Here is a 27,452-nt window from a genome sequence, read left to right on the forward strand (position 1 = left end):
ACCCCCCCTAGCTGTCAGATGACCATAGGTATCGCGCGGACGAAGGGTGTCCGGTGTTTCCCGACACGAGTCGAGTGGCTCCGAGAGGGAGCAGAGCCCGACATATTCTGAACATCTTCCAAATGTTGAGCCCGAGTCGTGAAGTGCTGCTCTTGAGGGGGGCGAGGTTGCAAGGGAGGGAGACGACGAGGGAGAAATCAGGCGACGTCCGCACAGATTTTCACCTCTGAAAGCATCCCGACAGTCTGCTCCGTGAATGCACCACAGCTCCAGCCGGCCACTCAAAGGTAAGTGCGCCGCAGAGCGCCGTTTTTCTTCACATACATGTACGGATGTGTGCCTTAAACGTGGCCGGTACGTGACGGGTTAAATTCTGCAGTTTTTTGCCTGATGCGCTGTCCCGGCTCTGAGGTGGCTGATAAGACTCCGAGCTGCGGGGTTTATCACCAAGTGCACGCTTTACTGGGAACGAGGAGAGGTGTGAAAATATGTTACCTGTTAAACGGTCCCGGCGTGGAGCTCGGGCTTTGTGGATATTTATTTTTTCAATATATATATATATATATATATATATATATATATATATATATATATATTACTCATCTTGTTAAAATTAAAATTCAAAAAAAAATTCAGAAATGTAAATTGTGGATGGGGAAATGTTCATTTTTAACAATATGCAGGCTCATCTAAGCAGGTTTAACACTTGATTGATTTAATTATTGCTGGTAATTTAATCATTATATGGAAATTATATAGATACATTTATTTTAGTGTTTCGTGGTACTAGTTGTGTGGTCTATTGGGTAAATGTTCTGTTAAGACTTAAAGGCTTGGTTTATAGCTTCATTTCTCAGAGGAAGCCTTGGCCTACAGGCTGTCTCTGCCTTGCCTCTGCCTGCAGTCCTGCTCGTAAACTGTGGCCATTGCTGCACAGCATCAAAACCCAACAAATCCAACCAGTCATTTTTTTTCTATCACTGCACAATTATTTCATCCTAAGCATGAATATATCTCACATCTTTTCTTTCTTTCATCACCTCTCCTACCATGTTTGTCAATGCTGCACATAGCTCCACCAGCTCCCTCCTCCTCCACCTCCCTGCTCCTCCCTCATGTCCATTGATTTTAATGAATCTGACAGGTGCAAGCAATATGGTGGAAACCTGTCTCATCCTTTAGTTCACTGCAGCGAGCTTTGTAAGAAAATAGGTTGTCAGCTGCTACAGGCTTCCTCTACTAAATGGTACATAAATGAAACTCTCTGAGTTCGCTTGGACGAGATCTTTGAATTTGTTTTGTTTTGTTTTTCAACAAGAGGAGATCTGCAGTGATGTTTCACCATTCTTTCTTTTGGTAAAGGGGAAACCTCCAAGCTCGTTTTTGACATATGATGCAATCAAATGCACCATTTTCATCCACTCCCACATGTGTCTCTTAATGCAACAATACTTTTTTCTTTCTTTCTTTCTTTCTTTTTTTTGATTCCTCATGATTTATAAATTGCAAGCTCTGTGAAGGCAGGGTGCAGTACGTACTTCTGTGTAAACTTGCTTGAGCTCACCTGAGCTTGAGCTAGCTTGCCTACTCAGCACGAGGGGGACGTGACCCCGTGTTCCCCGTGCAAAGAAAATGAGTTAAGTGAAAATGAAGGAGAAATGATGGAGGTTAAAGACAGAGTTTGCTTTGTAGTTGCCCCACATTTGCAGTCACTGAAGGCATTTCCGCCTCTTTAAAGGCCATGGACAAAGATCTGACTGTGTCTCCCGTAAGCAGGGAGTTTGGCGTTTGAAGGAACAGGCACGGGCTTTGATTTCAGAGTGGGATGCATTGGCTTGGATTATATAAGATAAGGAGGAGGAGAGGATAAAAGAGACACGATAAGAGAGCGAGAGTGAGAGAGAGCCAGAGAAAATTCAGAGAAAGTGGCAAATGAAACAGCTGCCCTGAGACAGGAGGCATGGGATTCGGGTTGAGAAAAGTCATAGTGAGAACACAAAATGTAGCGGAGAGACACTGAGAAATGACACCAAACTGTCAAACAGAAGCACAGAAAGTTAAAGAAGGCAGCTGAAGAAGACAGGGTGAGTTGAACAAGGTCACGGTGGTAGAAGGTAATATCTGTAGATGCGAAAATGGTGACAGAAGTGAGAAAACAGAAGAAAAAACAGAAGGAGACTGAGCGGAGAGGCCAGTGAGGTGGAACAAAGACTGAATGAAGCTTGGGGAAAGGAGAGAGAAAGTCAGGCAAGGGTGGCAGATGGCATGCTAGTCTGTCCCTATGTTGGCATCCCACAGGGCAGTGTATAAATAAAATTATATTATAGCTTAATGCCCGTGTTGTCATGTGCATGCATGTTCATGCTCAGTGAAGCAGGCCTCGTCTTCTCATGTTTCGCTTCAAACGCTAAAAAAAAACAAGAAGATTTTTTATTTTTTTGGTTCACGTATCCTGCACAGAAACACCAGATTGTCCGTTGCGACTCCCTGAGACCAACTGCTGAGACAAATGGTTCCCCTTTCGTTCTCTTCACAGCCAACCAATCCTACGTCTCAGATTGCTGGATTAATTAAATGCCGACTTCTTCAAGGGTCAGTCTGGTTTCTTTTAGTTAGATGTCACAGTCAGTGCATGATGCAGCAGCTTCAAACAAAGGGTTCAAGCAGAAGAAAAACAAAGGTGGGGACTGTTGTTATACAATTACAGTGTAATTTGAGTTTTAGTGATGAATGGACACCACTTATTCATTTGCCACGAGACAGTGTTCTGTGTGACGCAGCTCTGTTCCATATTTTATTTCAGATACAATAAAATCAGTGGGCTTTTAGGCTTTCTGCCCAGAGGGCTGTGTGAAAATGTGGCAGACACACTGCAGAGGGTCGCATGAGGCCTTCTGGGTAACAGCAGTTCTGGTTGTCAGATTAATACACTGTGAAATGCTAATTACTGTAATTAAATAATAAGGAACAACGAGAGCCTTTTTAGTATTAGGCTTTGAAGAAACATATTCTCCAAAGCCAGTTAGATGGCCGGCATACCGGAAATACACGATCAGCCTAATAGACAGTGTGAAGATGGCTGCGTGCTTCATCACTTCCAGCAGGAACGGGATGTCTTGTGATGTCTGCAGTGTTACAAAGCGACACTTTAATCCTTACTGCATGTTTATTATCTGCTGCTAAGTGTGACTGTGAGCACTGCAGGTGTTCCCTCCCAGGCCCCTCCTGGGCTTTGTAAATGAAACTGCAGCAAAAATCTATTTTGCACAAACTGTCTTGATGTGCTGCCTCTGTGTAGCAGAAGGCACTTCACATCACAATAATCCCTTCAGTGTTTCAGCTGAATTCTTCCCCAACAGAGACCTTGTTTTGTTTTTTTTTTTAATTCCTATGGGAAAACCAGTCAAACTGGTACCCAGATCACCTTTATACTGTGGTCACATTCAGACATTCGGGCATGTTATTAATGAGCAGCTCTTGAAACTGACCCAAAGACATCTGGGCCTCATAAATATTTACATATTCCTAACAAGAAAGAGCCTCTCTTCAGCTTTAAGAAAAGCTTTAAAACATAAACCTAAAACCCCGATTTAAAGCTTATGTACAGTAATGAGCAGAAAATCTCGAACAACCCCTCAGTGCTCTATGGTTTGATTCAAAAATACAAAAAAGGGCAATAATTTATTGAAACATAAATTGTCATTTAGTACTTCAGTAGAATTGTAAAAGGCTTGAAAGTGAAATTCAGTGTATAACACAGCCTGAACTCTCTTAGGCAAGCTTTCTTATAATTTCTTTAAGTAGTTGTGGAAGGCTTCTCTGGACTTATTGAAGGACATTAAAAGCTTTTCTTTGGATGTTGGCTGCCTTCTGTTCTGTTTTCTGTCACAGCGACGCCACATTGCTTCAGTGAGATTGAGATCCAGGCTCTGGGGAGGCCAATCAATGACTGATATCTACCCAGGTATACTTTTAGTGCATTGACAGTGAGTTTGGGATCATTGTCATGCTGCAATAAGCTGTTTTATGGATTAAAATCAAAGAAATGGGAACAAATTATTTATTATAGCTATCATTTATTATTATCTTTATTACATTGTAATGTTGAGACACAACACTGGCTAATCCCTTGAGTTAGGTGCCTTTTTTATCCTTGGATTGAGTCATAGGATAAGTGTTAAGTAGCCTAACTAAAACCATTGAAATAACTTGAGATCTGAAAAAAAGGGTGGCTCAATACTTTTTTATACAGAACTGTGTGCTATTATATCCTATTTTGTCAACAAAAGTTGCATTTCAAGCACCAATTTTGTGTAAAACCTGTAATTAGAACCAAGAAAATGAAGGGACTCCAAAAGCCCCTGCATACAGTGTCTTCTTCGCAGACAGTTTTTTTTTGGACGGTTAGATCTTTTCTAATTTAAGTCTTTACCTGTACAGAATAAGATAAAAGAGAGGAAAGGCACTTTCACCCTTAGAGGTATTGCGTAGAGGTTCAAAACACGTTCTTTTACATAAATAATTAAACAAGGTCATACATATATTATGAGGTCAAAGATGTACACATTTCAATTTATTGTGATCTTTTTAAAGTATATAGCTAGTGTCACGTAAAGGAATGTTATTTTACTGTCACTGTGTTATTATTCACATGCACGGTCATTATTTCATCATTACTTCATTAGTCTGTATCACTTATCATCAGGTTATCACCCATATTATCATGTATCATTTAGTATATTAAATGATATTGATAATGCTATTCTCGTTTGGCTCTCAGCGGAGGCGGTCGCATTTTTCTCCTCTCCTCCTTACCCTTATCTTCCCTGCTTAGCCTCTCTGTCCTTGTCTGTCTCATGTGCATTATTCTTTTCCCTGGAACAGTCTCTCACTGTCGTTCTCTAAAACCTAAAAGAGAATTATGGATTTGATCAACTGGTCTCTGAATGCTATTGACACCCTCTTCTCAACGAGAAGTCTGGGCTCGGGAGAGCCTGAGTGCCCCGGAGGGACTTTCCCTGCCAGTTACACGATGGACGGGTGGCAGAAATGGAGGGTCGTGTGCCTGGCGGGACTGTCGATCGAGGACGCTGAAGATGTTTACCTATTCGGAACCATGATAACGGGGTTCTTGCTGATCGGAGCTGGCATGGCCCTGACTTATCGGAGAAATAACAGAGCGGAACCGGCTGTTCAAACCCCCCCAAAGCTGCCCGCTGGAATCGAAGCGACGGGACGAGTCGCGACCTCTCACAACGAACGCAGCATGGTTAACACCTTGGAGACGCTTACGGCTTCTGTGAAGGCTCAAAACAACACCACTGAGCGTATGGTGGGATACATCAGAGAGGGCCCTGCTCAAAATGAGAACCTTGAGCGAAAGCTGGATTACATCACAGAACGGATCACTGCAGTTGTGAGGTCTCAGAATCAAAAGAATGATAACACCACGGATCAGAAGTTTGATACCATCATGGGGAGGCTCGCGACTCTCCAACGGGAGATAGAGAGACCAGCATCAGAGTGTTAAAAAGATCAGCTTTGAAAATTCTCAATAAATCAACAAATTTGGGATCAAATGCAGACACCACCACGGTGCCAGCTGCACAGGCCCAAGGCTGAAGCCGGACAAACACTCCCTGATAACGACTGTGTGATGACTATTCTCCCCATCCCTGCAAGGCCACCTGGATTGGCTGGAGGACTGTTTACTTAGCCTGATAGGGCGAAGGACACTGTCTCAGCTGAACTATGGACACGCACACACACACACTTACACTGATAAGCACTCACTCATCTCCCCTTCCCTTTCCAACGCCTTCGATGCTTGTTACCTCCTGGGAACACGAGGCGGGTCTGGGCCCGCGCTGGCGAGTCGGCGCAGTGGCAGGATGGCTGCTGTGTTGCCTGGGATTACTCCCCATCCCCCTACCCAACCCTGTGGCTTGTTATGTCTTCATAATGTTGTGCTGTGAACATTCATGTGCTTTTTTTTGTGCAGAGGAGTTTTTTTGTTTCCTGTTCTCGTGCTGTCCTACCATGGAAGCACAGCATGAGTAGGGGTCTCTTTTTTTCCTCTTGTACCTTCCCATTGTGTGTACATTTCAGTGTTTTTTTCCATAACTGCCGATCTCCGACTTGTAACCCCAATGTAATGTCTGTGTTATATGTGTAAGGTCGGGGGGGGGGGGGGGGGGGGGGGTGTCTCATTTTACTGCAGGGCAACCTGTATGTGACAAATAAATTCTGATTCTGATTCTGATTCTGATTCTTCTATTTGCCAGAGCACGCAGAATAAAACACATTCACAGTAAGTCAGATGAGGACGCTGAACTTTCATTAGCCTGGACCTACAATCTTACACAACTGCACACTCGTCTTACACAATTGTTATGTTCCCAAATACTGATGATTGGAAACATCTGGTTTTAAGTCTGGGAAAGAGTTGTTCTGATAAGATGACTCCCAGGAATTGTTCTGACGTCATAAAGGCTATAAAGCTTCCTGTATCAGGCAGAAAGGGAAGTCCGGCTTCCCACACTGTATAATACGTGTGTGTTTAATAAATCACTTTTGGACACCCCCTAGGACTCTGCCTGCGCTTACTTTTCCTTCCAAATCAAAAAGAACCTTACATTTTGGTGCCAAAACCCGGTTTGGGGGGAAAGAAGACGCGCTGCGGGGAGCGGAGCTCCTGGGGGGTGCCAAAAGACGGGGGAACCCAGGGGAGTGACCGACTGAGTGACAAAAACCGCGGCATAAAAGGTCAGTACCACCTGTTGAATAATTTTTATCCAAAGGTACTAAATGGGAAGTTAAAACTAAATTGAATGTTCACTCAGGGGGGCCTTCTGCTGGGTTCTGTCCGTAGTGATTTTATTTAATTAGGATAATTAGTGGTAAAAGTTGGATAAAATTCTCCCAAAAGTTATTGCTGTTTATTTTAGGGCGTTTTCTGTGTTTTTTGTGTGGTGTTTTGTGGTGTTAAAGCTAAGAGGCTTGGTTTATGTGCCTTAAGAGAGAGTGTGGAGTTAGATGCCAAGCACTCTTTAAGGTTAGGGGAATTCGGACTCATTGGGTGGTAGAAGCGCGGTTTCGGGCGTCAGGTAATTAAAAACTGAGGGGCTGAGAGTCCCCAGGGACGCTTTTAAACAGTGTATAAATTAACCTAGACCGGGGTGGGACCCCGTAGAGCACAGTTGTTCAGCGTGTGGCAGCGACCGGTAATCGTAGACGTACGGTCAGTGGCGGTCCTAGCCTGTTTGGCGCCCTGGGCGAACACTCCCTCTGGCGCCCCCCCCCCCCCCCCAACCACACACACACACACACACACACACACACAAACATATTAAGGATTGTACATTAACATAAAACTGTTGTACACACACACACATATGAAGAGAGAGAGTATGCATAGTATGCAAACGGCTACCAAACAGCCATCATAATTCATCATACAATGAGAACAGGACAAATCAACAACTGACAATGACTAATTAATATTAAAATCTGTAACATAATGTATTGTTTGGAGTTTAGTCTGTTACTGTTGCTATTTTTTATCATTTGAATCATTTGTATGAACACAAATCCCCCAACTCTTGGATCACCACAACATAACCTAACAGACCTACACCTTAGTTCACAGATTCACTTTGTTTATTTCTGGTTTATTTCTGAGATTTCACACAACCCAGGACTCAAATCATGAATACATGATGGGCTTGGATTTACAGCATTATGAATGAAATGTGCTCTATTTGGAAGCAGCAGGCCCCTCCTCCCCTTTCGACGGGTTGTGTGTGAGACTTTAAATAATCAAACTGTAAATTATAAATTTTAAATCGTTATTGATCTCTTTACCCCGAGTCCTAAAGTGTATATTTATTTTCTTACTCTTCTTATATTTATTGTTTGTTTACTTGCACTGCTGTAACTGGAGCCTCGTCGTCTCGTCTCTCTATATACTGGACTGTATGTAGCGGAGATGACAATAAAGTTTACTTTGACTTCAGCAGCGAGCAGGCGCACCGAGGGCTCTCGCGCTCACTTTTCGTGTACAGAATTACGAAAAAACATCGGTGCAAATTATAAGTCTGTATCATGATGTCTGGTGTTTTCATGTTTGTTGGTTTGTTTTAATTTTGTTTTATTTTGCGAGTTGGTTATTAGATGCCGCTCCAGCCAGCCAGAGACTCCCCCGCCGCCCCGCCCTCTCCTCCCTGTGTCGCAAGCAGCAGGCGCACCTCGCAAACGGAGGGCGCCCTTACTCCCAGCAAATGGGCGATAGAAAACCGATCGGTGCCTATGCCATTCCCAATATGCGCTGGCTGACGTCGGGGAAGCATGAGTACGAGCATTTTGCCCGTGATGCCGCCCCCCACCACGATGCTGCCCCGGGCAACTGCCCGTGTCGCCCGTATCTAAAACCGCTACTGCGTACGGTTACCACTGGCGGCGTCCAGGTAGCTCGGGTGGCCTCCCGCGGGACTTCGGACACCCGTTAAAGGCCAGGTAATCAAGGATTACCTTTTACTGTGCTGTTTGGCTGAAGGGTGCGACCCGGCCGTGACTACTAACGTGGGTGACAGTGAGTTTTAAGTAAAGCTGAACGCGTGAGGTTGAGACTTTGACGCGAGACGTGGAGCGACCTGTCAACCTGCGGGAAGCGGTTTTAAATTAATTAGGGCTTAGAAATCTGACCGCGGCCGGTGAGGGCGTTCCCGACGCGGGGTTATTGATCATCAAGGCTGGTTCTGTGGACCAAGGTGAAGCCTGGGCTTAGAGCTTTCAAATTAGTTAAAAACTTAGGAATACTGGTATCTATATGGGCCCGTGTATGTAAATAGTGTGTAAATACCGGTGTAGAAGCGCTTATATTGTTTAAAAGCTTGCATGTATAGGCTTGCTTTCGTGTGTGGTGGAGAAAAAAGAAAAGTGTGTCTCTCTCTCTGTCTCAAGCAGCTGCAAAGAGGGGGGCTTGGTTAACCCCGCAGCGTGTGTGTGAGGAGAGAGAGACGGGGGGGGGGGGGGGGGGCAGCGCATGTGCCCATCGAGTATTAAAGGAAAATGGGGGGAAAAACTGTTTTCCTCTATTTGTTTAATTGTTCAACTCAGTTAGGTGTACCGGTACAGAAGTGATAAGAAGTGATAAGGAACTAGTGAATAATTTGTCTTGGCATCTGGCGTCGTTTCTCATGTTGATACAGGCCTGTGTATATAAAATGTATATAAAATAAAGTGTAAATCGGCTGTGTAAATTGCTTATGTTGATTATAACTGCGTGTATTGTGAAAGTGATTTAATACAGAAGCTGAGTGTATGAGGATTAAACAAAATAGTGTATGTTTGTGGTGTGTAGAAATCAAACTGTGAAGTCAATTGGGGGGTTGAGTTTGGTTTTATATTTTTTAGGGGAAGAGAAACTGCGGTATCGAGTCTGTGGCGCAGTTTGCAAATTTGTGAGGTGCACAAGAGCGGATGGCACCCGCTCTGTGTGCCGTCTAGGGCGTTGTCCAGAATAAGCAGAGAAAGAAGTGTCTCACAGAGAGTTTGAATGGTACTGCGACAAGCATGAAGTGAGTGTGAGCCAGCCTCGAGGGGCGGGTTCACAGGCGGACCGAACGGGGAGTAAAATGTGTGTGTGTCTGTGAGAGAGAAAAAGGTGGGGGCCGAGTGACCAGCCTGTGCATGTGTGTGAATTCCTGGATGACAAAAGAAGGAGAAGCAGATCAGTTGATTTTCTGTGAAATAATAAGAGTCAAGAAATCCTAGTGATCAAATAGGAGCAAGTGAACTGAAAATAAATAAAGGAAACTAAAATAGTGAATTAGTGTTAAGGTAAAGATAAATAAATTGACAAAATTAACAGTGACTTTAAAGGTGATCAAGTACTCAAGGATGAATGGAGAATTTGATGGCTGACTGTATGAGTGAGTAAACAGGTTAAGGTGTGCGTGTGAAAAAAATAAAAGAAAAAAGGAAAGGAAAAGAGAAAGAAAGAACTAAATAAACAAAGAAAATAAAAGTGTGGAAGTGTGAGTGAGGAATTGTCTCCAACTGGGGAAGCAGTGATGCTAGAGGTCACCTTATTCCCCTGCTGGACACAAAATGAAAACATAATTTGGAGTGTTGTGGACAAAAATAATTAATAAAAACATCAAGAAGATTTTTTGTGTTTGCGGTTATGAACAACTAAAAATTCACATTTGGGGTTTGAAGTCAGTAGAGTTCAAAACAGAATAAGTAGAGATGTGTTGTTTTAGGAGTGATGAAAACATCTGCAGTCACAGTGAGTAATGAAAGTCTCTCAGTCTGTCGTTTACAGGTGGGGAACGGACCTGGATCAATTCTCCATGGGCAGCAGTCGGAAGAAAATTATAGGTTAAAATCATTAGAAACAAAAATGGAAACACCCAGCCAGAATTTTGGCTGAATTGTTTTGCAGCTTCCCATCCTCATCCTGGACAAGCAAGCTCCAGGGAAGCTAATCTCTCCCTGAAGACACAGAGTGCAGTTCCAGAAGCATGAGCATGAACATCAACAATGGACAGAAGTCCAAGAGACAATACCGGAGTGCTGGGCAGAGAGGTCCAGCAGCGCTGTGGGCAAACGGCATCAGAAAGAGAAGACCCACCATCTAGATTGGATGGATGGAGATGCGTTTCCAGCAAGCTGCAACCTCACTGTGTGTGATGGACCTTTGAGAAGACTGTCTGAGTTTGACATTTGCCATGTTTGGAGCAAGATGGCAATGAGAGAGACAGTGGGACAAAGAGATACACGGGACAAAGCTGAAGAGAACTGACTGCTATTGGACTGAAAAGTGGGAGAAAAGAGCGGAGAGAAAAGGAGCACGTGATGACAGAGGCTGCTGCTTTAGTTTGGGGAATTAAATTGGGTTAAGGAATCCGGGGAGACAAACGACTGCCTGGAAGTGGAGGATTGACACAGTGTCCAGACCACCACAAAAGGGGGAGGAAGACAAGCACTGAGGTATGCAAGAGTACTGGTAGAAAAATGAAGAGACAACACCACACCTTCACATGATATGCACTAGAGATAACACAAAATCATACATAAAGTGTAACACATTAAAAGAGGGCATTTGTAGAAGGGGTTAACAACACACAGTGTGGTTGCCGATGGTAACCTGCAAACATTTGGGGTTTAGCTGTGCCTGACTATGCCAGAGTTTTTCATTTGGATGTTTCTGAAACAAACTTAGGAGTGAATGGAGTTTTGTTTCAGAAAAAAGGGGGAAGGTACATAAAAGGATACATAGAAATAGAAAATGTATTAACCCGACTAACACACACACACACACACACACACACACACACGCGATCAGCTCATTAGGATCAAACACAATTTTAAGAAGGTAATACTGTTACCAGCATCCTGTCTGGTTTATTGAGTGGGTCGAGAACTGATACATAGATTGAATTAGTATTATTTTGGGGAAGATGATAGCAGGGGTGAACAGAATCCTGCAGCCAGAGTTTAAATGAGTGAAACTAGCAGATTTTTTGTTTTGTTTTGTTTTGTTTTTGTTTCTGAAGTATGGGGAAAGTTTTACCATGGCACCAAGTTTAGATTTGGTATTTTTTCACTTATAAGAGTGACAAGTCCTAAGACTGGGCTTCTGTATTTTTATTTACTTTTGTTTTTCAGTTTTATCTTTTATTTTTTCATTTTATTTTTATTTTATTTTTATCTTTGAACAGTGCACTGATTTTGTTTGTGAATTTCTTTTCTTTAAGCAGATCTGCACGTTGGGAATTAAAAGCGCTACAGGTCCATAAAGTTGTTGCAAGTGAGTTTCTCCACATTAAAATGGGCTCTGGGGAAGCCACTTATCTGGGACAATTAGAAAATGAGAGTCCCGGCCTAAGAAGGATTCAGCGAGGTAATCCGATCTAAAGTTCTTTTTTGAAATGACGTCATTTTGCTGAGGGTGGAGATCAAATGCGACGATGGTTTCCACTATCAGCAAAGAAAGAATGAATGGATGAATGAATGGAAATAAAAACAAACTGACTGACTGGTAAAAGCTGACAACAGCTGACGAGACTTGACCACGACTCAAGGTTAACCTCCACCTAGACAGGACGAAAGCTTTTATACTCATAACCTTATACTGTTATCACGAAGTTTAAAGTAAAAGTAAAAGAGCCTGGGAACAGTGATCATGAAACTGTTGGAAAATTGGAAAATAACGGGGATGTTGGGGTTGATAAGTGTTGTAACGTGTTTGTTTGTTCATTGGCAGACAGGTGAATTGCCCAGACGCAGAGGTCTATCTGCTCCAGAGTCCAAACCGATCGAGTCGGCGAGAAAATTCAAGCGCGAGGTTGGCTCAGGTGGGAACGATGGGTGTCTCAAAGCCAGTGGGGGAGTCGAGTTTGGGTATGTGAGTGGATCCACGACGGCATTCACATTCGATTTGTGTGAGGTAATTAGATGCCCAGGAGACGGTAGCAGCTGGAGAACATATGATGTGTGGATTTGTCATCACCCTATGGTATGCTACCCTAAGTCGGTGATAGGAATCTTTGGTTAGATTGGGTGGCTCAAAATGCTAAAGAGCAGGAAGTGGTTGATTGTGTTGCTTGTGCTACAGCTAGACCTCGTCTGTTCACTGAACCCGCTCCTCTGTATCCAGAGGATGAGTGGGGTTATGATTGTATGCTGAGATTAACTAGAGAGGTGGTGAACACAGGTAACTGCACCACTTTGTCAGGTTTATCAAATATATGATAATATATTATCATATATTTGATAAATATGCTACTAAACGCTGCACTGTCAAGCTGTGGTCACTGCAGGTGTTTCCTCCTGGTCCTCCTGGGCTTTCAAAAACCATAGGATGGTTATTTTTGCTGCAGCCCCCTGTTGCGTTGCTTCTGATGTGTCGGCATGAAAGCCAGCCATTCAAACCGTCAATATCAACTGAGCATTGCTGTAAACCTCCACAGGGTCTCGTAAAAATCATCATTGTCTTGTTGATTTTCTGTTTTTAGATGTTTCCTGTTTGAGGCACTGAACTTAATGGGTTTTCATTATATCTAAGTAATTTTCCTACATAAATATAAACTATGTCCAAGTATGAAGGAAAATAAGTACCTTTGGCTTTTATTGTGATTTAATCTGAACATAATTAATCTTCCCTTTTCTTTCCAGACGCTAAAGAATCGACTATCATGGGGACATTCAGAGTGATCGTGCTTAGCCTTCTGGTCACCACGGGTAAGGCCATTATTAGCATGTTTTGTTTTTGACAAGACATGCAATTAGATGTTATATTAGTAAATTTTATGCTATAAGAGGAATTAGAAATTTTTATTTAAGTTTAACTGATGAAAAGGTTGTAAAATATTACTCATATCAGTTTAACTCTAATGCTCTTTTGTCTTTGTTTGCAGCTCTTTCTGCCCCCTTAAAAGGTAAAACGTGTGTCTGAGAGATACTTTTTGATTTGTCTCATATATATTGTGAGCTTTACTCTAATGTTTGTTTGTATCTTTGCTTTATCCACCATAAAAACCAGCTGATGAGGAAGCTTACACCTTATTCCACGGAGAGGATTTCCACATCCTACTACTACCCTCCCAAAATGTGGAGGTCACGTTTCATAACAAGTCTGCTCCTCGGTCAAAGGATGTGCACCTGATGAGGGAAGGCAAAGTGGTCCACAGTCGGCCTAAACTCGACCGCAGCAACACCCATCTCCTTATAGAGGCTGTGGGTGAGGGTGATGAGGGCGTGTACACCGTGAAGAATCTAGAGAAGCCAGACGATGTCAAACGCATGTCGCTTACAGTCCGAGGTACAGAATAACAAGACACACATTAAACATGGTGACAGAATTCCTAAAAACCCACAAAATCACACCTAAATTAAATACTGTTTTTACTGTATTTTTACAAATACAGTAATAATCACATAATTGATTGTCATAATTGATATAATAACATAATTGATACTTGATTAGGAATCAAGAAATGTTTGCAGGTCTGCAGCATCCAGGTGTTTAACACACTGCCATGGAGGAAAGACATTAGACAAGCATTCTGAGGTTTATTAGTGAGAAAGATTATTCACAAGTGGAAAAAAGTCAAGACAGTTGCCAATTTTCTCAAGAGAGCAAGCTTCAACAAGATCACTCCAAGGTCGGAGACGCTCCAAAAAACCCAAGAGCTACATGTCAGATTGTACAGGCCTCGGTTAGTTAGCATGTTAAATGTTAAACTTCATCAAGTACAATTAAAAGAGACTGAACAATTATGGCTTGTTTGGAAGGGTTGCCAGGTGAAAGCCTTTTATCTCTACAAAGAACACGGCAGCATGGCTTTGGTTTGCAGTGGCATCTAATCAAAACACACCTCGTGCCAACTTTCAAGCACGGTGGTGGAGGGATGATGATTTGGGTTTATTTTGCTGGTAGAGGACCTGGGCACCTTGCAGTCATTGAGCTGACCATGAACTCCTCTGTATACCAAAGTTCTCTAAAGTCAATCTGTTTGATTGCTAAAGCTTAGGTGAAGCTTGGGTCAAGCAACAGGTCGATGATCCCAAGCACAGCTGCAAATCTACAACAGAACGGCTGAAAAAGAAAAGAATCAAGCTGTTGCAATGGCCCAGTCAATGTCCTGACCTCAATGTTATTAAAATACTGCGGTGGGACCTTAAGAGAGCTGTGCATAAATGAATGCCAACAAACCTCAATGCTCTGAAGCAACACTGTAAAGAATAGTGGGCCAAATTCCTCCACGATGATGTGAGAGACCGATAAAATCATGCAGGAAACAATTACTGCATGTTTTTACTAGTGCTCTAAAACAGCATCTGAACATCGTCAAAGACGATTAGTCACATAATATTTGTTAATATTTCCAAAACACAGACAGACACGCCTTCTTAAACCCACTAAATAATACAGATATTTTTGATACTAGGTATATGTTGCTGTTGCTACTACTTGTGCTTTCAATAATAATTTCAGCAGCTTAATAAACCTACTGTTTGCACATCCTGTTTGTCCTGTGAGAATTATAAGTTGCAGCAATGTTGACTCTGTAGAGATTAGACTTGCACACAAATGTGAAGAAGGCATTTTGGGCTGGGAGGAGGAGCGGTGGGCTCAAACCCAATATTGATAAAAGCGACCATAGCGCAGCGCTGTGTACCATATGTTGAGAGTAAATGTGAAGTCAAGTGATGAAGAGGTATGTGTGTGTTTGTGTGTAGAGAGTGAAGCTGCCCTGCAGTAATTATGCAGTTCTTTTACCACCAACCCACTCCGCTCTCCTTCCCTGCCTGCTGGTGTCCTGTCGTTATCTCGTCTTTACTGTCTTTCACTTTATTTGGTTTGTATTACTTCCCCTTCATTCCTGTAACTCTGATATTTTTGGATCCTTTGTCCTCTTTTTGCAGCATTTGTCACATCATCCTTCCTGTTCTTTTTTACTCCCTTCTCAAGTAAACTGTCACTCTGTCTCTGCTCATCTCTGTGAAAATTTCAGACAGTTTTCTGTCCACTTAATCAAGTGTTTTTCTCCGCTTTTATCTTCTAGATTGCACCGTTGAGCAGATGGTCAAATATGGAGACAAATTCAGTATTCATTTGTCGGGGGTGAATCCTCCCATCACCCTTGAATACAGAACCAGAGCTACAGAGGCCAGGGAGACATTTAAGTAGGTGATATTTTAACCCAAGAGAATATGTAATGACATTTTGCAACATTGATGTACATTCAGTGAGACAGAGGTAACAGGAAAGGTTGAGAAAAAGCTCCTCCTCTTTGACTTCCCCTCCTGCAGACCAGGTTTGGTGGTGCTGACTGCTGCAGGGACATCACCGGAGCGCTATCAGGGTCGCGTCAGTGCCGACGGTCCTTATGTCACCCTCAGCGGTGTTACAGATGCAGATGAGGGTAGCTACACTGTCAGGGATAACAAAGGTCGTATTGAACGGAAAGTCTGTCTCAATGTCAAAGGTGAGAGCACATATAAAGACACCTCATGCCTATGTTCTTCTCCTACACTTGGCTTGTTTTAAATGAGCTTCTAACCCCCCCTCCCCTGCTGCCATAATGGCTTTTTAAAGACGGAAACATTAATGGGCTCCTGCGGGCTGATGCATTTCAGATGATCCATGGAGCTGTAAACAGACTTGTGATTTATTTATCAAATGTCCCTCCTTCTTTTCTGCCTCTTTGTGTCTCAGAGCACAAAGAGTTTGTGAAAGTGCAACGCGGTAACAAACTGAAGATCAACCTGATACTCAACAGCTCCTTGGTGTACCTCTACTACAGCCCCAAGAGTGACTCCACACTGCGCCTGCTGCTGGACAAAGGAGAATTTACACCTGTAATTAGAGCCTTTTTTCCCCCCCACTATAGTCCAGCTATGACTCTTTCATTTTTGTACGTCATTTCTGTTCCTTGTTTTCTGCCATATACTGTTACGAATGTGGATGCTGATTTTAAACATGGCTTAAGTTTTAAAAAAGGTCAGCATGTGTAATCTTTCAATTTAAGGCTTTTTAAAAATTTGTATAATTTCAGTGAAAGGGAATTTCTTTTTATCGTCTCGGAAACCCAACCACCTGCTGTTTAAGCCTGTTATTGTAAGGAACATCTTCACATACTGATGGTGATCAGGACAGTTAGTTTCAGATGGGGGGTGTCTACGTGGCTGACCTTTGAGTATCAGATAAATAAGGATTATTTTGAACTAAGATTCATACCAAACAACTAATTCCAGGAAAAAAATATGGCATGAAATGAGCATCAAGATCCACTTTAATTTAATAATGTTAACAGGTTGGCTTTAACTTTAATAATTAAAATTAGTTATAAAATTAATAATAAAACTGAGCTAATTCATAGGTATTAATACAACATGATTAATGGGATTTATATTCACTCTATATGTAAAGGCAGATTGCATGAGTCGGTCCTTGATTTTATACACCTGAATTCAAAGATTAAAAGCTGCGGCTGATTATTTTTTATCCACAGGTATTGTATCTACACACTAGCTGCCATTTACAAATTATACCCTATATTGTGGTGTATAATATAAAAATATATACATATTATTATGCACAAAAGCATAAAAAAGCATTCATTTTTCAAACATATTGTAAAAGCAAATTTTATAAGTGCTATTGTAATTATGTGTGCCTCTTGTTGTTTACGACATTTGCCCATATTCCTCTTCTCATTATTTGTAACCTGCTGAGTAATTGCAGCTTTTCTAAGTGCCTGTGCTGAAGGTCAGGCTGTTTTATAGCTGATAAATGCTTCTAACAGACTGTGTGTGTTGTTTATGTTACTTAGGAGCTAAATCCTTGTATCAGTCAGTATGAATAGGTTTGTATTCCATTTCTCATCAGTCATTCACATTTAATGTTTATTGCTCTAATCAGGATTTCTGTATTTGATGCCAAATGTGAAAATGTTTGTTTTTTCACTCTAGGCCCAAACAGAGCTGGGTTTTGAGAACCGTCTGTCTCTGGAGGGCTCACTGGTCATTCTGGATGACGTCAATGATAAAGATGAAGGCCTGTTCACGATTAAGGACCTACAGAATTTCACTGTATCTACTGTCTTCTTGGAAATTAAACGTAAGCAAGGAGTGGGGAAAACACTAATAGACTGGGTTGCATTGCTGTTTATGCTGGTAAAAGGTCATTCCATCTAAATTACACTGGATCTGAAAAATCACCCTAGCTGAACCCTACAAAGGGAGTTGATTTGTTTAAAGTCATGCAAAATGTTAGCTTCAAAATTCAAGTTCAAAATGTGTAAATTCAAATTTGGTGTTTTTTGATTCGTCTTATTTTCCTGAATTTTTAAGCCCTCAATGATAACATTTCTAACATGACTTTAAATTAGAAGACTGTGAAGACTGTCTTTGGATGACTGTTATGTTAGTTAGTAATTCTAGGTTGACCATAGGTGTGAAAGGGAGCATAAATGGTTAACCGTGGATGTGATCTTAAGTGTTTAATAAAAGTAAAAATGCTTAAAAATATGTAGAAATTAGACATTTCATATGCCTTACCCTGTTTTGACCAGCCACCTCTTTCACGTGATGATATTTTTAGCCAAAATATAATCTTTTAAAACTTTTCTCCGGTGAATTATCGGAGAACAATAAGTCTACTCTACACCATAGGCAATACATTTTTGCTAATTTTTGCTTAGATTGTGAATTTAAGCCATTTAAGCTTTTTAAAATTAAATGTGCAATTTAGCCCTTAAAATGTCATGTGGCCATCTCCTGTACCTGTGAAGTAATGAGGGCTGAAAACTTCTGGAATTTGTCTTCTGTATGCAAGTAATAGAATTTCAACACATCAATGAGAAGTCGGTTGAAATATTAATATTAATAATATTTTCTGCCATGTGTCCTTGTAGCCTATAAGCTGGAGACACTGTATGTGGCCATCATAGCCCTGCTGGGCCTGCTGGCTTTCCTTCTGCTGGTCTGCCTGCTGTCCTGTCTGATCAAAGTGAAGAAAAGGGCCAAGAGGGCTGCCGCCCTGGAGAAGATTGCCCAAAACGCTGGAAAAGAGGAGGAAGGAGAGGCCTTCAGACAGGTTGGAGAAAAAAATACACTACTGACAATGTGATGAAGAGCATAAGGATAGAGTGTGCTCGGATATAACGACAAGTTCTGCTCTGTGTACGTCTTCAAAGGTGGTCAAGAACATCACCAAAATGAGCGAGGAATCCAAGCATTCCCAGGCTGACAACACGGAGAAGTCACAGAGCACTGAGGTGGATATTAAAGTAAGGAAATGTGTTATTTCCCACTTAAAACTGAGTCACTGAGGTTTCTAATGATGTCTCAACTCTTATGCTGTTCTAAGCGTTTACAGAGAGTCGCAGCTTATTCAGAACGCTACTGCTAGAGTCCCCACTAAGATCGAGAAAGCGGATCACGTCAGTCCAGGTCTCAGATTTTTGCAGTGGCTTCCTATCTGACGAAGAATGGATTTTACACTATCACTATGATTTTCAAAGGCTTGAATGATTCAGGGCCAAAATACTTTTCTGATGTGCTGCTGTGTCATGAGTCATTCTGACTCCTCAGGTCTTTTGGGATAGGTCAAGCAAACAAACAGCCAAACATGTCAAAGCATCTTTGAGCTTTGCCGTTTTTATGCGCCACATCTCTCAAACTATCTCCCAGAAAACCTGAGGTCTGCCCAAACTCTGTTCTTTTAAATCAAGGCTGAAAACATTTCTTTGCCACCGCATTTTACACCTTACCTTAAGTTACATTTGTTAAAACCTTGCATTGCACTGTAGCTTCGCTGTGACATGTACTCTCCTATTTTATTCGATTTTAGCTTATTATTATCTTCCAGTTTATTTTGTGGTTTTAAATCTTTTGTATATGTGCCTTTTTATGTCCCCTTTTTATATCTAATGCAACTTTGAATCAATTTGTTGTTAATAGACACAAACAAACTTGCTTGACCGTGTCTTCCTACCCTCAGGGTCTCGAGGTTTCCTCTAAAGAAGTTGGAGTTGGTAATCTAGAGACCAGTGACTCCGGCGTTGGCTTTAACACTGCTCTCCCCCTGGACACTGACACTGAGGCCCCTGATCAAATCCCTGACTCTGAGGCTGTAAGCATTTCTATTGCTCCTGAAACCAAACCAAGTCCTCCGCCTGCTGCCGAATCCAAGCCAAGTGCTCCACCAGCTGTGGAAATTAAGCCCAGTCCTGTACCTGAAACTAAAGTGACCCCAGCCCCGGAGACCAAGAAAACTCCTGATAAACCTGTGGAGGAAAAGTTGGATGTGCCTAAAGGAGCAGCTGTTAAACCTAGTCCAGCCCCAAGCCCAGAACCCCAGGTCGATAAAAAACCTGCGCCCAGCCCAAGCCCAGAGCCTAAACCAGCTGTTCCCAAAGCCACCACTCCAACCCCTGAGAGTAAGAGTGCCCTTACTCCCACCCCTGAGCACCCCAAGCCAACCACACCAGAACCAATTACCAACGGCACGCCCGAACCTGGACCGGATTCCAAACTGAGCCCGGATCACGCTGATATTATCAAAGGCTCAGCTCCAAAAGCAGTCGCTCCTAAAACCCCTGAAGTGGAGCTGAAAGCTAGTGGTGCCATATTGGAGGCGGGCAAAGATGGCACCGTAACTGAGGATTCAACTACTACCACCTGAGAAGTGCCCCTTCAAAAACACAAAGGAAGCCCCACAGATCTTCTCCACCGCTCACCACTACTGTAGACAATCGAACACCCCTTACCAAATGATGAGGAAACCACTGCAGCTGGGGCGAGGACTTCGATTTAACATGTCTAATGCCTGAACACAGTATTACCTTGATAATCTCACTTATCTGTAACTGACACTTAAACCTTTGAGACTTTCTGGCTCAGAAACACTTCACATAACATGGCTTTTGATTGTTAAACATTTTAGTTGTACACGCCTCGCAGCCTTGTTTTTCTGTTCATTTTTAAAGTTAAACTGCCAAACTGCAAGTTCAATCCTTTGCAGAGTTTACAACTAAAATGTTTACTCCACATGAAGTCTTTTTCTAAAGTATCCTAAAAGGTTTACGACATTTCATTGAAACAGCTCACTACAACAGCTTATTTGACCCTAACTAACCATCATTTTTCATTTCGACGCTTGTTCCTCTAGCAGCACATGAACAGCACATGGATGAAGCAGATAAAATCTTTCAGCTGGTGTCATCTTAAGCCTCCTAAAATATGTGATGGCACCGATATCATCAAAATGAACTAAAAACCCCATCAGATCACACTGCTGGTGAAGTTTTATACATAGCTCAATTTTGGATTTCATTCACTTGAGCCAGTCCTCTAGAAACATCCACAGTGCATTATCACATTAACCACACACACTTATACTAAAAATACTAACCACATTATTTCTAGTCTTTGAGATTGAGATTCACACTCCCAGTGGAAATTTCAGACGATTAAATTGTGTTTTATGGGCTGATCCCTCAAGTCCGGATCATCCACTTTATTGTCTTTGATCTGGATTTCCCCATAGCTCCATAAAAATCCCAGCACTCTTACAATTTAATGGGAAACTCACAACAGCTAAAACTTCCAGCAGCTTAAAGGGACCACCCCGTGCCTGCAGTATGAAATATAAAATCAAAGTGTGTGGTAAGTTCACATAGTTAGAGCACGATTCTTTTGCTCTTTTTTCCTTCAGTCTTTCCTCTGCTGTTATCACCACCTTCTTTTTTTCTTTGCCCTTGTTCACTCTTCTTTTTTTGTTACTACGACTACCAAGGAGGCTATATGACTGATTTGGTTGATTGATTAATTTACAAAAGGTATTAGTGGATTCATGCGACAATTTTAAAAGAGCTGGGCTTGGCCCATCTTAGAAGTGCTCAGTTATTGAATGTCATCCAAATCTGGATCCAGGGACTTTTGAAAAAAATAAAAAAAATCCTCAGCATTTTTTGTATTTCACCCCATATCGTCACAAATGAAAACTGCGAGACTAATTCGGAGGTAATCATGCATTATGTAGAGGGGATTTTAGCCTTTCACTTCTTCTTCCTTTCTTTATCCTCACGCTCCTTTCTTCTTCTCCCTCATTCTGCTTTCATTTGATTGCTTTCATTTTTGCTCGCTTACATAAATGCTGTAAAACTTGGCAGAAACTAAATATTTATGCCTCACTGGCTTCAAAAACCAGCAGTACGAAGCCTTCACCAAATCCATGACACTGTCTGTGTTGAGCTGACCTGGTATTCAGGATGTCCAGTCAATGCAATTTCAGCTGAAACTCTTTTGGTACTTCTGGTAAAGAGGAGGTGTGCAGGTTCATTTTAATGTGCACGTCCCTACTTCATGTTTTAACTGACCAGTGGCAAACCAGTGACTGTCAGTGTTTGATGTACACACTGACAGTGTGTACATCAAAAAAAGCATGTTGGATCAAATGATCAGAGGAATGTAGGGAAACTAAAAGTAGATCCGTATACAGTCAGCTGGCCTTTCTTTATAGCTTTCCTTACTAAAAGAGTTTTCTTATGAGTAAATGAATATGAGGTGTTTTGTCAGCATCTGAAAAAGCCATAAAATGAGCTCGATTTAGATGTCAGATTTGATACCAAGAGCAACAGAATAAATAAACTAAAATTACAAAAAATACAAAATACAAAAATACAAAAATAAACTCAAGGTGCCTCAGCATTAGATGGGTTAACAGCGTCAATAAGTCAGATGTATTACACATGGACAAAGGTCTTTTAATGTAATATGTGTACAAAGACGTATACGCCTGCTCTCCAGCCTGCATCTGTGTGGGAACCACAACGCTATTTGGCAGTACTAACAAAGCTCTTCATATAAATAAACACAGATACAGACACACACATGTAAAACGCAAACATGGACTCCAGCCTTGTAAATACTGCATGTGTATGCAAGTGTAACCCCTCCCCACCATGAGGCTGAATGTTTTTAATGTGTCATACTTAATATTAAAAAAAAAAAATCATTTAAATTTCTCTACAAACTTAAATCTAATATATAAATATATATATATAATTATATAAATATACACACACATACTATATATACTAATATTCACTAATGTATTGAACTAAATCAACTTCCAAATATTGTAAATTCCCATCGAGACTGTATTAGCCCATTTTAGACCAGTTATTATCCGCTGCTGTCAGCACACCGTATCTCTCACACTATTTACATATTAATAATGTTTAACCAGTGTCATTTACAGCATTGACTGCAGCATGCCCACGACACGTTCCGCTTCTATCGTCCAGACGTTGTGTCAGTGTGCGCGAATACAGGAGTGGTGTTTTTAATGTCGCCATCGTTGTGTGCGTTTTAAAGTCCGTATGCCTATGATGCACGTATCTATAAGTGTGCGTGTGATTTATGAGCGAGCGTGTGCTGAATCTATGCACAGGGAGTTTGTACAGAAACGAAACTCTCATGTGTGCTTCTCCATTTGTTGTGAGCAAAGTATCCATGTGCCTGCTTCAGTCGTCTTGCAGTGTGAAGAGAAAAAAACAAAAAGTGCAGTGTTTAAATCATGAGTGTGAATGTGATGGAAGCCACAAGAATATTGTAAAAACTTATTGTAACTCTGAGATATTCAAGTGACTCTTTGTCTTTGTTTTAGTGCCTAAAATGTATATTGGATAGTTGGCCTGTGCTCTGTCGTTAGCCGCATCCTAATGGCACCTTTTTAGTGAGGAGGATGTTCACTGATCCAGAATATGCAGTTTGCACACCTCAATGAACAAAGCAAAAATTGCCGGCTAACCTAAGATGTGTTAATGTGAAAGAAATGTGTGTGATTAGAGCCTGACCGACATATCACCAGAAAGATTTTTCTTCAGTATTACTCAAAATCTGTGACTGAGTCATAAAATCAGCAGGAAAGTGTTTACAGAGGTCAACCCAGAAAGCTGTTTTCCTATAGACTTCTATAGGACCTTATGCCTTTTTACAACCACAGCTGACAGCATCTGGTAGCCTTCTGGTAAATAGCAGATTCAAGGATCAACGTTTAGAACGCAAAACAAGCTGATCCAACTCAAGATATATATATATATATATATATATATATATATATATATATATATATATATATATATATATATATATATATATATAAACTTAATTGTCAAATTAGAAATAACCTCACATGGCAAATGGACAAATATTGGGGAAATCTGTTTATGATTGATGTGTCTGTAAGAAAATAGCATTTTTAAATCACCAAGTATTGCTTCCGGTCTTTAAACTCTTTTGTTGGTTGGGCTCTAAAAGAGATGAAAAGGGTCTGATTTAATTGTAGGCAGCATAGAAGCAAAGCGTGTTTCCATTAACAGTGTCTATGGGTTAGTTTGGAGTTTGTGAGTGAGTTCATGATAGCAGCAGATGAATGACAAAGCTTTGTGTGGGTTTGGGTTATGTTGTTGTGAGTGGTTAATGAGAGGTGGCTAAAACTGCATTTCCACACAACGCCACTACTGTGTGCTGTCAGTGATTGCAATAGAAAGTAATAGAGTGAGTATGAGTGTGAGAGAGGCAGACGGTGAGTGGAAGGAAGAGTTATTACAGCTAATTGGTGCCAGAGGGATTGTGGTTTCATACCCACCTCTGATTAGAGAAAACCCCCCCACCACTTTTAAGACCACTGGTACTCCTTGCACTATGTGAGTTGTCTCTGCTCTGATCCTCTCTAATTCCTGCTCCTGGCCTGGTTGTGGTGTGATGTCCCACATGGTCTCTCTCTCTCTCTCTGTACTCCCTTTTTGCACAACACTTCACACAGATGTTTTGTAAAGACAATATCTTTATTTCATGTCTAAAGGAATACTAAGAATAAACAAAAGATTATGACATCTGCTGCCTTGCTGTCTTAGTTTTTCTTTCTCTGCGATTAACAACCTTTCAGAAGGACAGTGCCGCCTCAGGGCTATCCCACCAAGCGGAGATCTCACACAATGTCAGCCGTGATTTGTTGTGGGGAACACGTGTCACTTTCTGACCACATTAATCCCCTCTGGTGCGTTTTGAGCTTCCATAGCTGCCCCAGGACACAGAGCTATTTATATGTAGGCCAAAGGTAAGAACATCACAGTTTTGTTTACACCTGCTGTGGATCCTGAAGCTCCAGGTTGGCTGCAAATGACAACCTTAAAGAGTGAAGGAAAGTTACAGAAGCAGTGACCTGTGTTTATTTCATAAACTGAGTTTTTCCATTTATACCCTCTTTTACCAGGAAATAAGTGCATAATCAATGAGAGGGATTTTCTTCATCTTAAAATGAGAGACATGATAGAATCACTGTAGCAACTATTAATTTTATTTTTGACTAATCTAGCTATTATACTTTTGAGTAAGATGGCCTTGGCCTTTATTTGTATAGCGCTTTACTAAGTAAGATGTTAGATGAGTAAGATGTTAAGTAATCCAATTGGAGAGGTGCTTTAAAAATGAAAAATCATGATGAAATCATTGGTAATTAATTCTGCAAATGTCTTAATGTTTGGTTCCAGCTGAACAGCTTCTTATAGGGAAGGGAAAAAGATGTTCAGTGGTGCCGTATTCTTTCCATAATCTTTGTCACATGGGTTGTAGAAGGGAAACAGAGGTACCTCCACAGTGCCCATGGAAAAGGTGTAGATTGGTGCCATGGTAAGGGCATTATAAAAAGTCACCTCCTCCTTTTCACAGTCCAAGAACACGCCAATGCGGACGAGGCAGAGCGACACCTTGATCTTTATCGGGTCTGGGTCAGTGCAGGCTAGGATAGAGCCGCTCTTCAGTGCCAGGGTCCACAGGCCATTGGAGGTGCCCGTGGCAGACATCTCCCCTCTTGGGACGTCTTCTCTTGCCACACCCAGCCTCCACGCCGTCTTGCCCCCAACCTCGACCTCCCAGTAGTGTCGCCCTGTGGTGAAGCCCTCACGGCCCAGCAAGCAGTAGTAATAGTGAAACTGCCGCGGGTTGGCCTGGAAGTCTTTTGTGTCTTTATCCTCATCGAACCAAACTGAAGTGCAGGACTGGGAGAGAGTCAGATTCGGGTGTGCTGTTTCAGGGTCAAAGGTCACTGATGTAATATCTAGAAACAGAAACAGATTGAGGACAGTGACTGATGCTGCTTATTCACAAGTGTATTGCATCGAATGAATGATGCTGTATGGAAATACTTGGGTAGAGGCAGCTTTTCATGTGTTTCCATATTCTGTACTGGATGGGACCGACAAACTGGCCAGAGCGAACCTCTGTGTCCACCTCCGCTGGGAGAACAAAGCTGACCTGAGATCTGTTAGGACACAGAGAGAAGGACTAAATGGTAGGAGGTCCATCTCTAAGACAGTCTCACAGATGCTAAACGTCCATACGCACAGGATAAATGAGTTAAGAGGCAATTTCAAGATTCAGATTATTTACTGAATTAAATTTAAAAGTCACGCTATTGAGAAAACATACCTTTTAATGAGATCTTGAATTTCCTACAAGAAAAGAATTCAGCCTTGATTAGTTAAAACAACATAACAGAGCACTTTTCTCATAGAAAGCTTTGCATTTGGACACGTGTCTGCTGTTTGGTCTTTTGTTTTCTAAATGAGAAACTGCTTTTTAATCAAATCAATCAAATCTAATGTAATACTTATTGATCAAATAAGTGCCAGTAAAGTGGTGTTGTGTAAGGGTGGCCCTTTGTAAACACGCATGCTCTAACTGTGAAAGTGTTTAAAGAGGATGGACAATTATAGAAAGTTATTTTTACTCTAAGGCGAGTGTGTCAAAGGAGCAGGGTGGAAAACAGTGGCTCTAGATAAAGCACTGTATTGCTGCTGCTCCTCACCACACACATAAACCCTGCCTATCAACACACCACAGCTTTGCAGAGTATAATTAGAGTCAAGTTCATAAAAGCCCAAGTTTAATTAACAATCACACGTCGTGTCTTCTTATTCTGTGACACTCTTCCTCACTTTGATCAGCTTAGGACTGTCCTCCTCAGTCAGCTTGTTGTTGAGCACTGCGATGGCTTTTTCCAGGTCTCGCCCTTGCCCCGCTATCTTCTTCTCTCTCTCCTTCAGCTGTTTCAGTTGCTTCTGTCTCTCCCTCCTTAGTCGCTCCAGGTCCCTCCACTCCTCCTCATCCAGGAAGCGGTGGAGGTTCTGAAACTCTGCTCTGATTTCCCTTTCTAGGTCATCAAACCTGTTCTGAAAGATAAATCAGGGAAAATGGAAAGAAAGAAATTTAGTGTGTAGGTCAAACTGAAGGGTTACTGTGTTTAACCATTGCTGACTTCAGCACACTCAATTAGTCTGCAATAAACTGAAATAATTGTGTGTAAAAAGAGATAAAGGATAATTAATAAGGTGGGGATGGTACCTCTACTTCCACTGATTCTATGTATGTCTCTCTTTCTGCTCCTCTGCACTCATCTACCTCATGCTTGATTCTTTTAATAGCCTGGATGAGCTTTTCCTGTAACACACACACACACAAAGGAGACATAACCTTGCAGATAAAATACAAGGAGAACAGGAATCCTACTGCAAACAGTTTAAAAAAACAGGAAGCTAAAAATAAAGAACGTTCAAGAGGTAATGTATCTGCTCTCAACTGTTCCAAACACAGCAGCAGGTGGAAACCATAGAACTCGAAGCTTACCTTTTGACCACAGAAAAGGCTTTTTTGGCAGTTGTTGTTGGTGTCTTTAGTGTGGTTTTGGTACATTCCAGTTTTCTGTGTATAGGACAAAGCAGGAACAAAAAGGCCTCTGTGAAATTGAAATAAGAGCGAAAGACGGAGTTAGAAGGAGAGAAACAAAATTAATGACATACAGCACAAACACATCAATATGGGGAGGGAGAGCAAAGGAGCGAGAGAGGGAAAACACGCATGCCAGTACA

The 27,452-nt window shown here is 41.6% G+C and overlaps 3 protein-coding genes across 6 annotated transcripts in view; 2 read left to right on the forward strand and 1 right to left on the reverse strand.

Annotated features, from left to right (window-relative positions):
* LOC146508505 (uncharacterized) lies at positions 1 to 24,424 on the forward strand. 3 transcript variants are annotated; one of them, XM_085177353.1, is made up of 12 exons: positions 1 to 287; positions 3,892 to 3,964; positions 13,183 to 13,248; positions 13,425 to 13,445; positions 13,550 to 13,828; positions 15,576 to 15,696; positions 15,823 to 15,998; positions 16,229 to 16,371; positions 17,485 to 17,632; positions 18,429 to 18,610; positions 18,711 to 18,803; positions 19,517 to 24,424. In XM_085177353.1, exons 2-12 carry the CDS (start codon positions 3,946 to 3,948, stop codon positions 20,198 to 20,200), a joined length of 1,932 nt encoding a protein of 643 aa, XP_085033479.1. In that variant the 5' UTR covers positions 1 to 287; positions 3,892 to 3,945; the 3' UTR covers positions 20,201 to 24,424. The 3 variants fall into 3 exon arrangements, with proteins under 3 accessions (XP_085033479.1, XP_085033477.1, XP_085033478.1); XM_085177351.1 differs by lacking the exon at positions 3,892 to 3,964 and adding an exon at positions 12,272 to 12,408; XM_085177352.1 differs by lacking the exon at positions 3,892 to 3,964 and having other exon boundaries at positions 2 to 287.
* LOC146508506 (uncharacterized) lies at positions 3,971 to 6,182 on the forward strand. The gene has a single exon (XM_085177358.1). It carries the CDS (start codon positions 4,922 to 4,924, stop codon positions 5,528 to 5,530), a length of 609 nt encoding a protein of 202 aa, XP_085033484.1. The 5' UTR covers positions 3,971 to 4,921; the 3' UTR covers positions 5,531 to 6,182.
* The window catches only part of LOC146508507 (zinc-binding protein A33), a 3,691-nt gene continuing 591 nt past the window's right edge, over positions 24,353 to 27,452 (reverse strand). Inside the window, exons 2-7 of one of the 2 annotated variants that reach the window (XM_085177357.1) lie at positions 27,211 to 27,285; positions 26,929 to 27,024; positions 26,523 to 26,756; positions 26,014 to 26,036; positions 25,731 to 25,846; positions 24,353 to 25,642 (exon numbers count right to left, since the gene is read on the reverse strand). In XM_085177357.1, coding sequence (XP_085033483.1) covers positions 25,089 to 25,642; positions 25,731 to 25,846; positions 26,014 to 26,036; positions 26,523 to 26,756; positions 26,929 to 27,024; positions 27,211 to 27,276 — 1,089 coding nt within the window. In that variant the 5' untranslated portion in view covers positions 27,277 to 27,285 and the 3' untranslated portion in view covers positions 24,353 to 25,088. Of the gene's footprint in view, positions 25,643 to 25,730; positions 25,847 to 26,013; positions 26,037 to 26,522; positions 26,757 to 26,928; positions 27,025 to 27,210; positions 27,320 to 27,452 lie in introns of both variants that reach the window. The other variant, XM_085177356.1, reaches the window with a different exon arrangement.

Source organism: Neolamprologus multifasciatus, chromosome 11, assembly GCF_963576455.1.
Source record: "Neolamprologus multifasciatus chromosome 11, fNeoMul1.2, whole genome shotgun sequence".
Lineage (NCBI taxonomy): Eukaryota > Metazoa > Chordata > Actinopteri > Cichliformes > Cichlidae > Neolamprologus > Neolamprologus multifasciatus.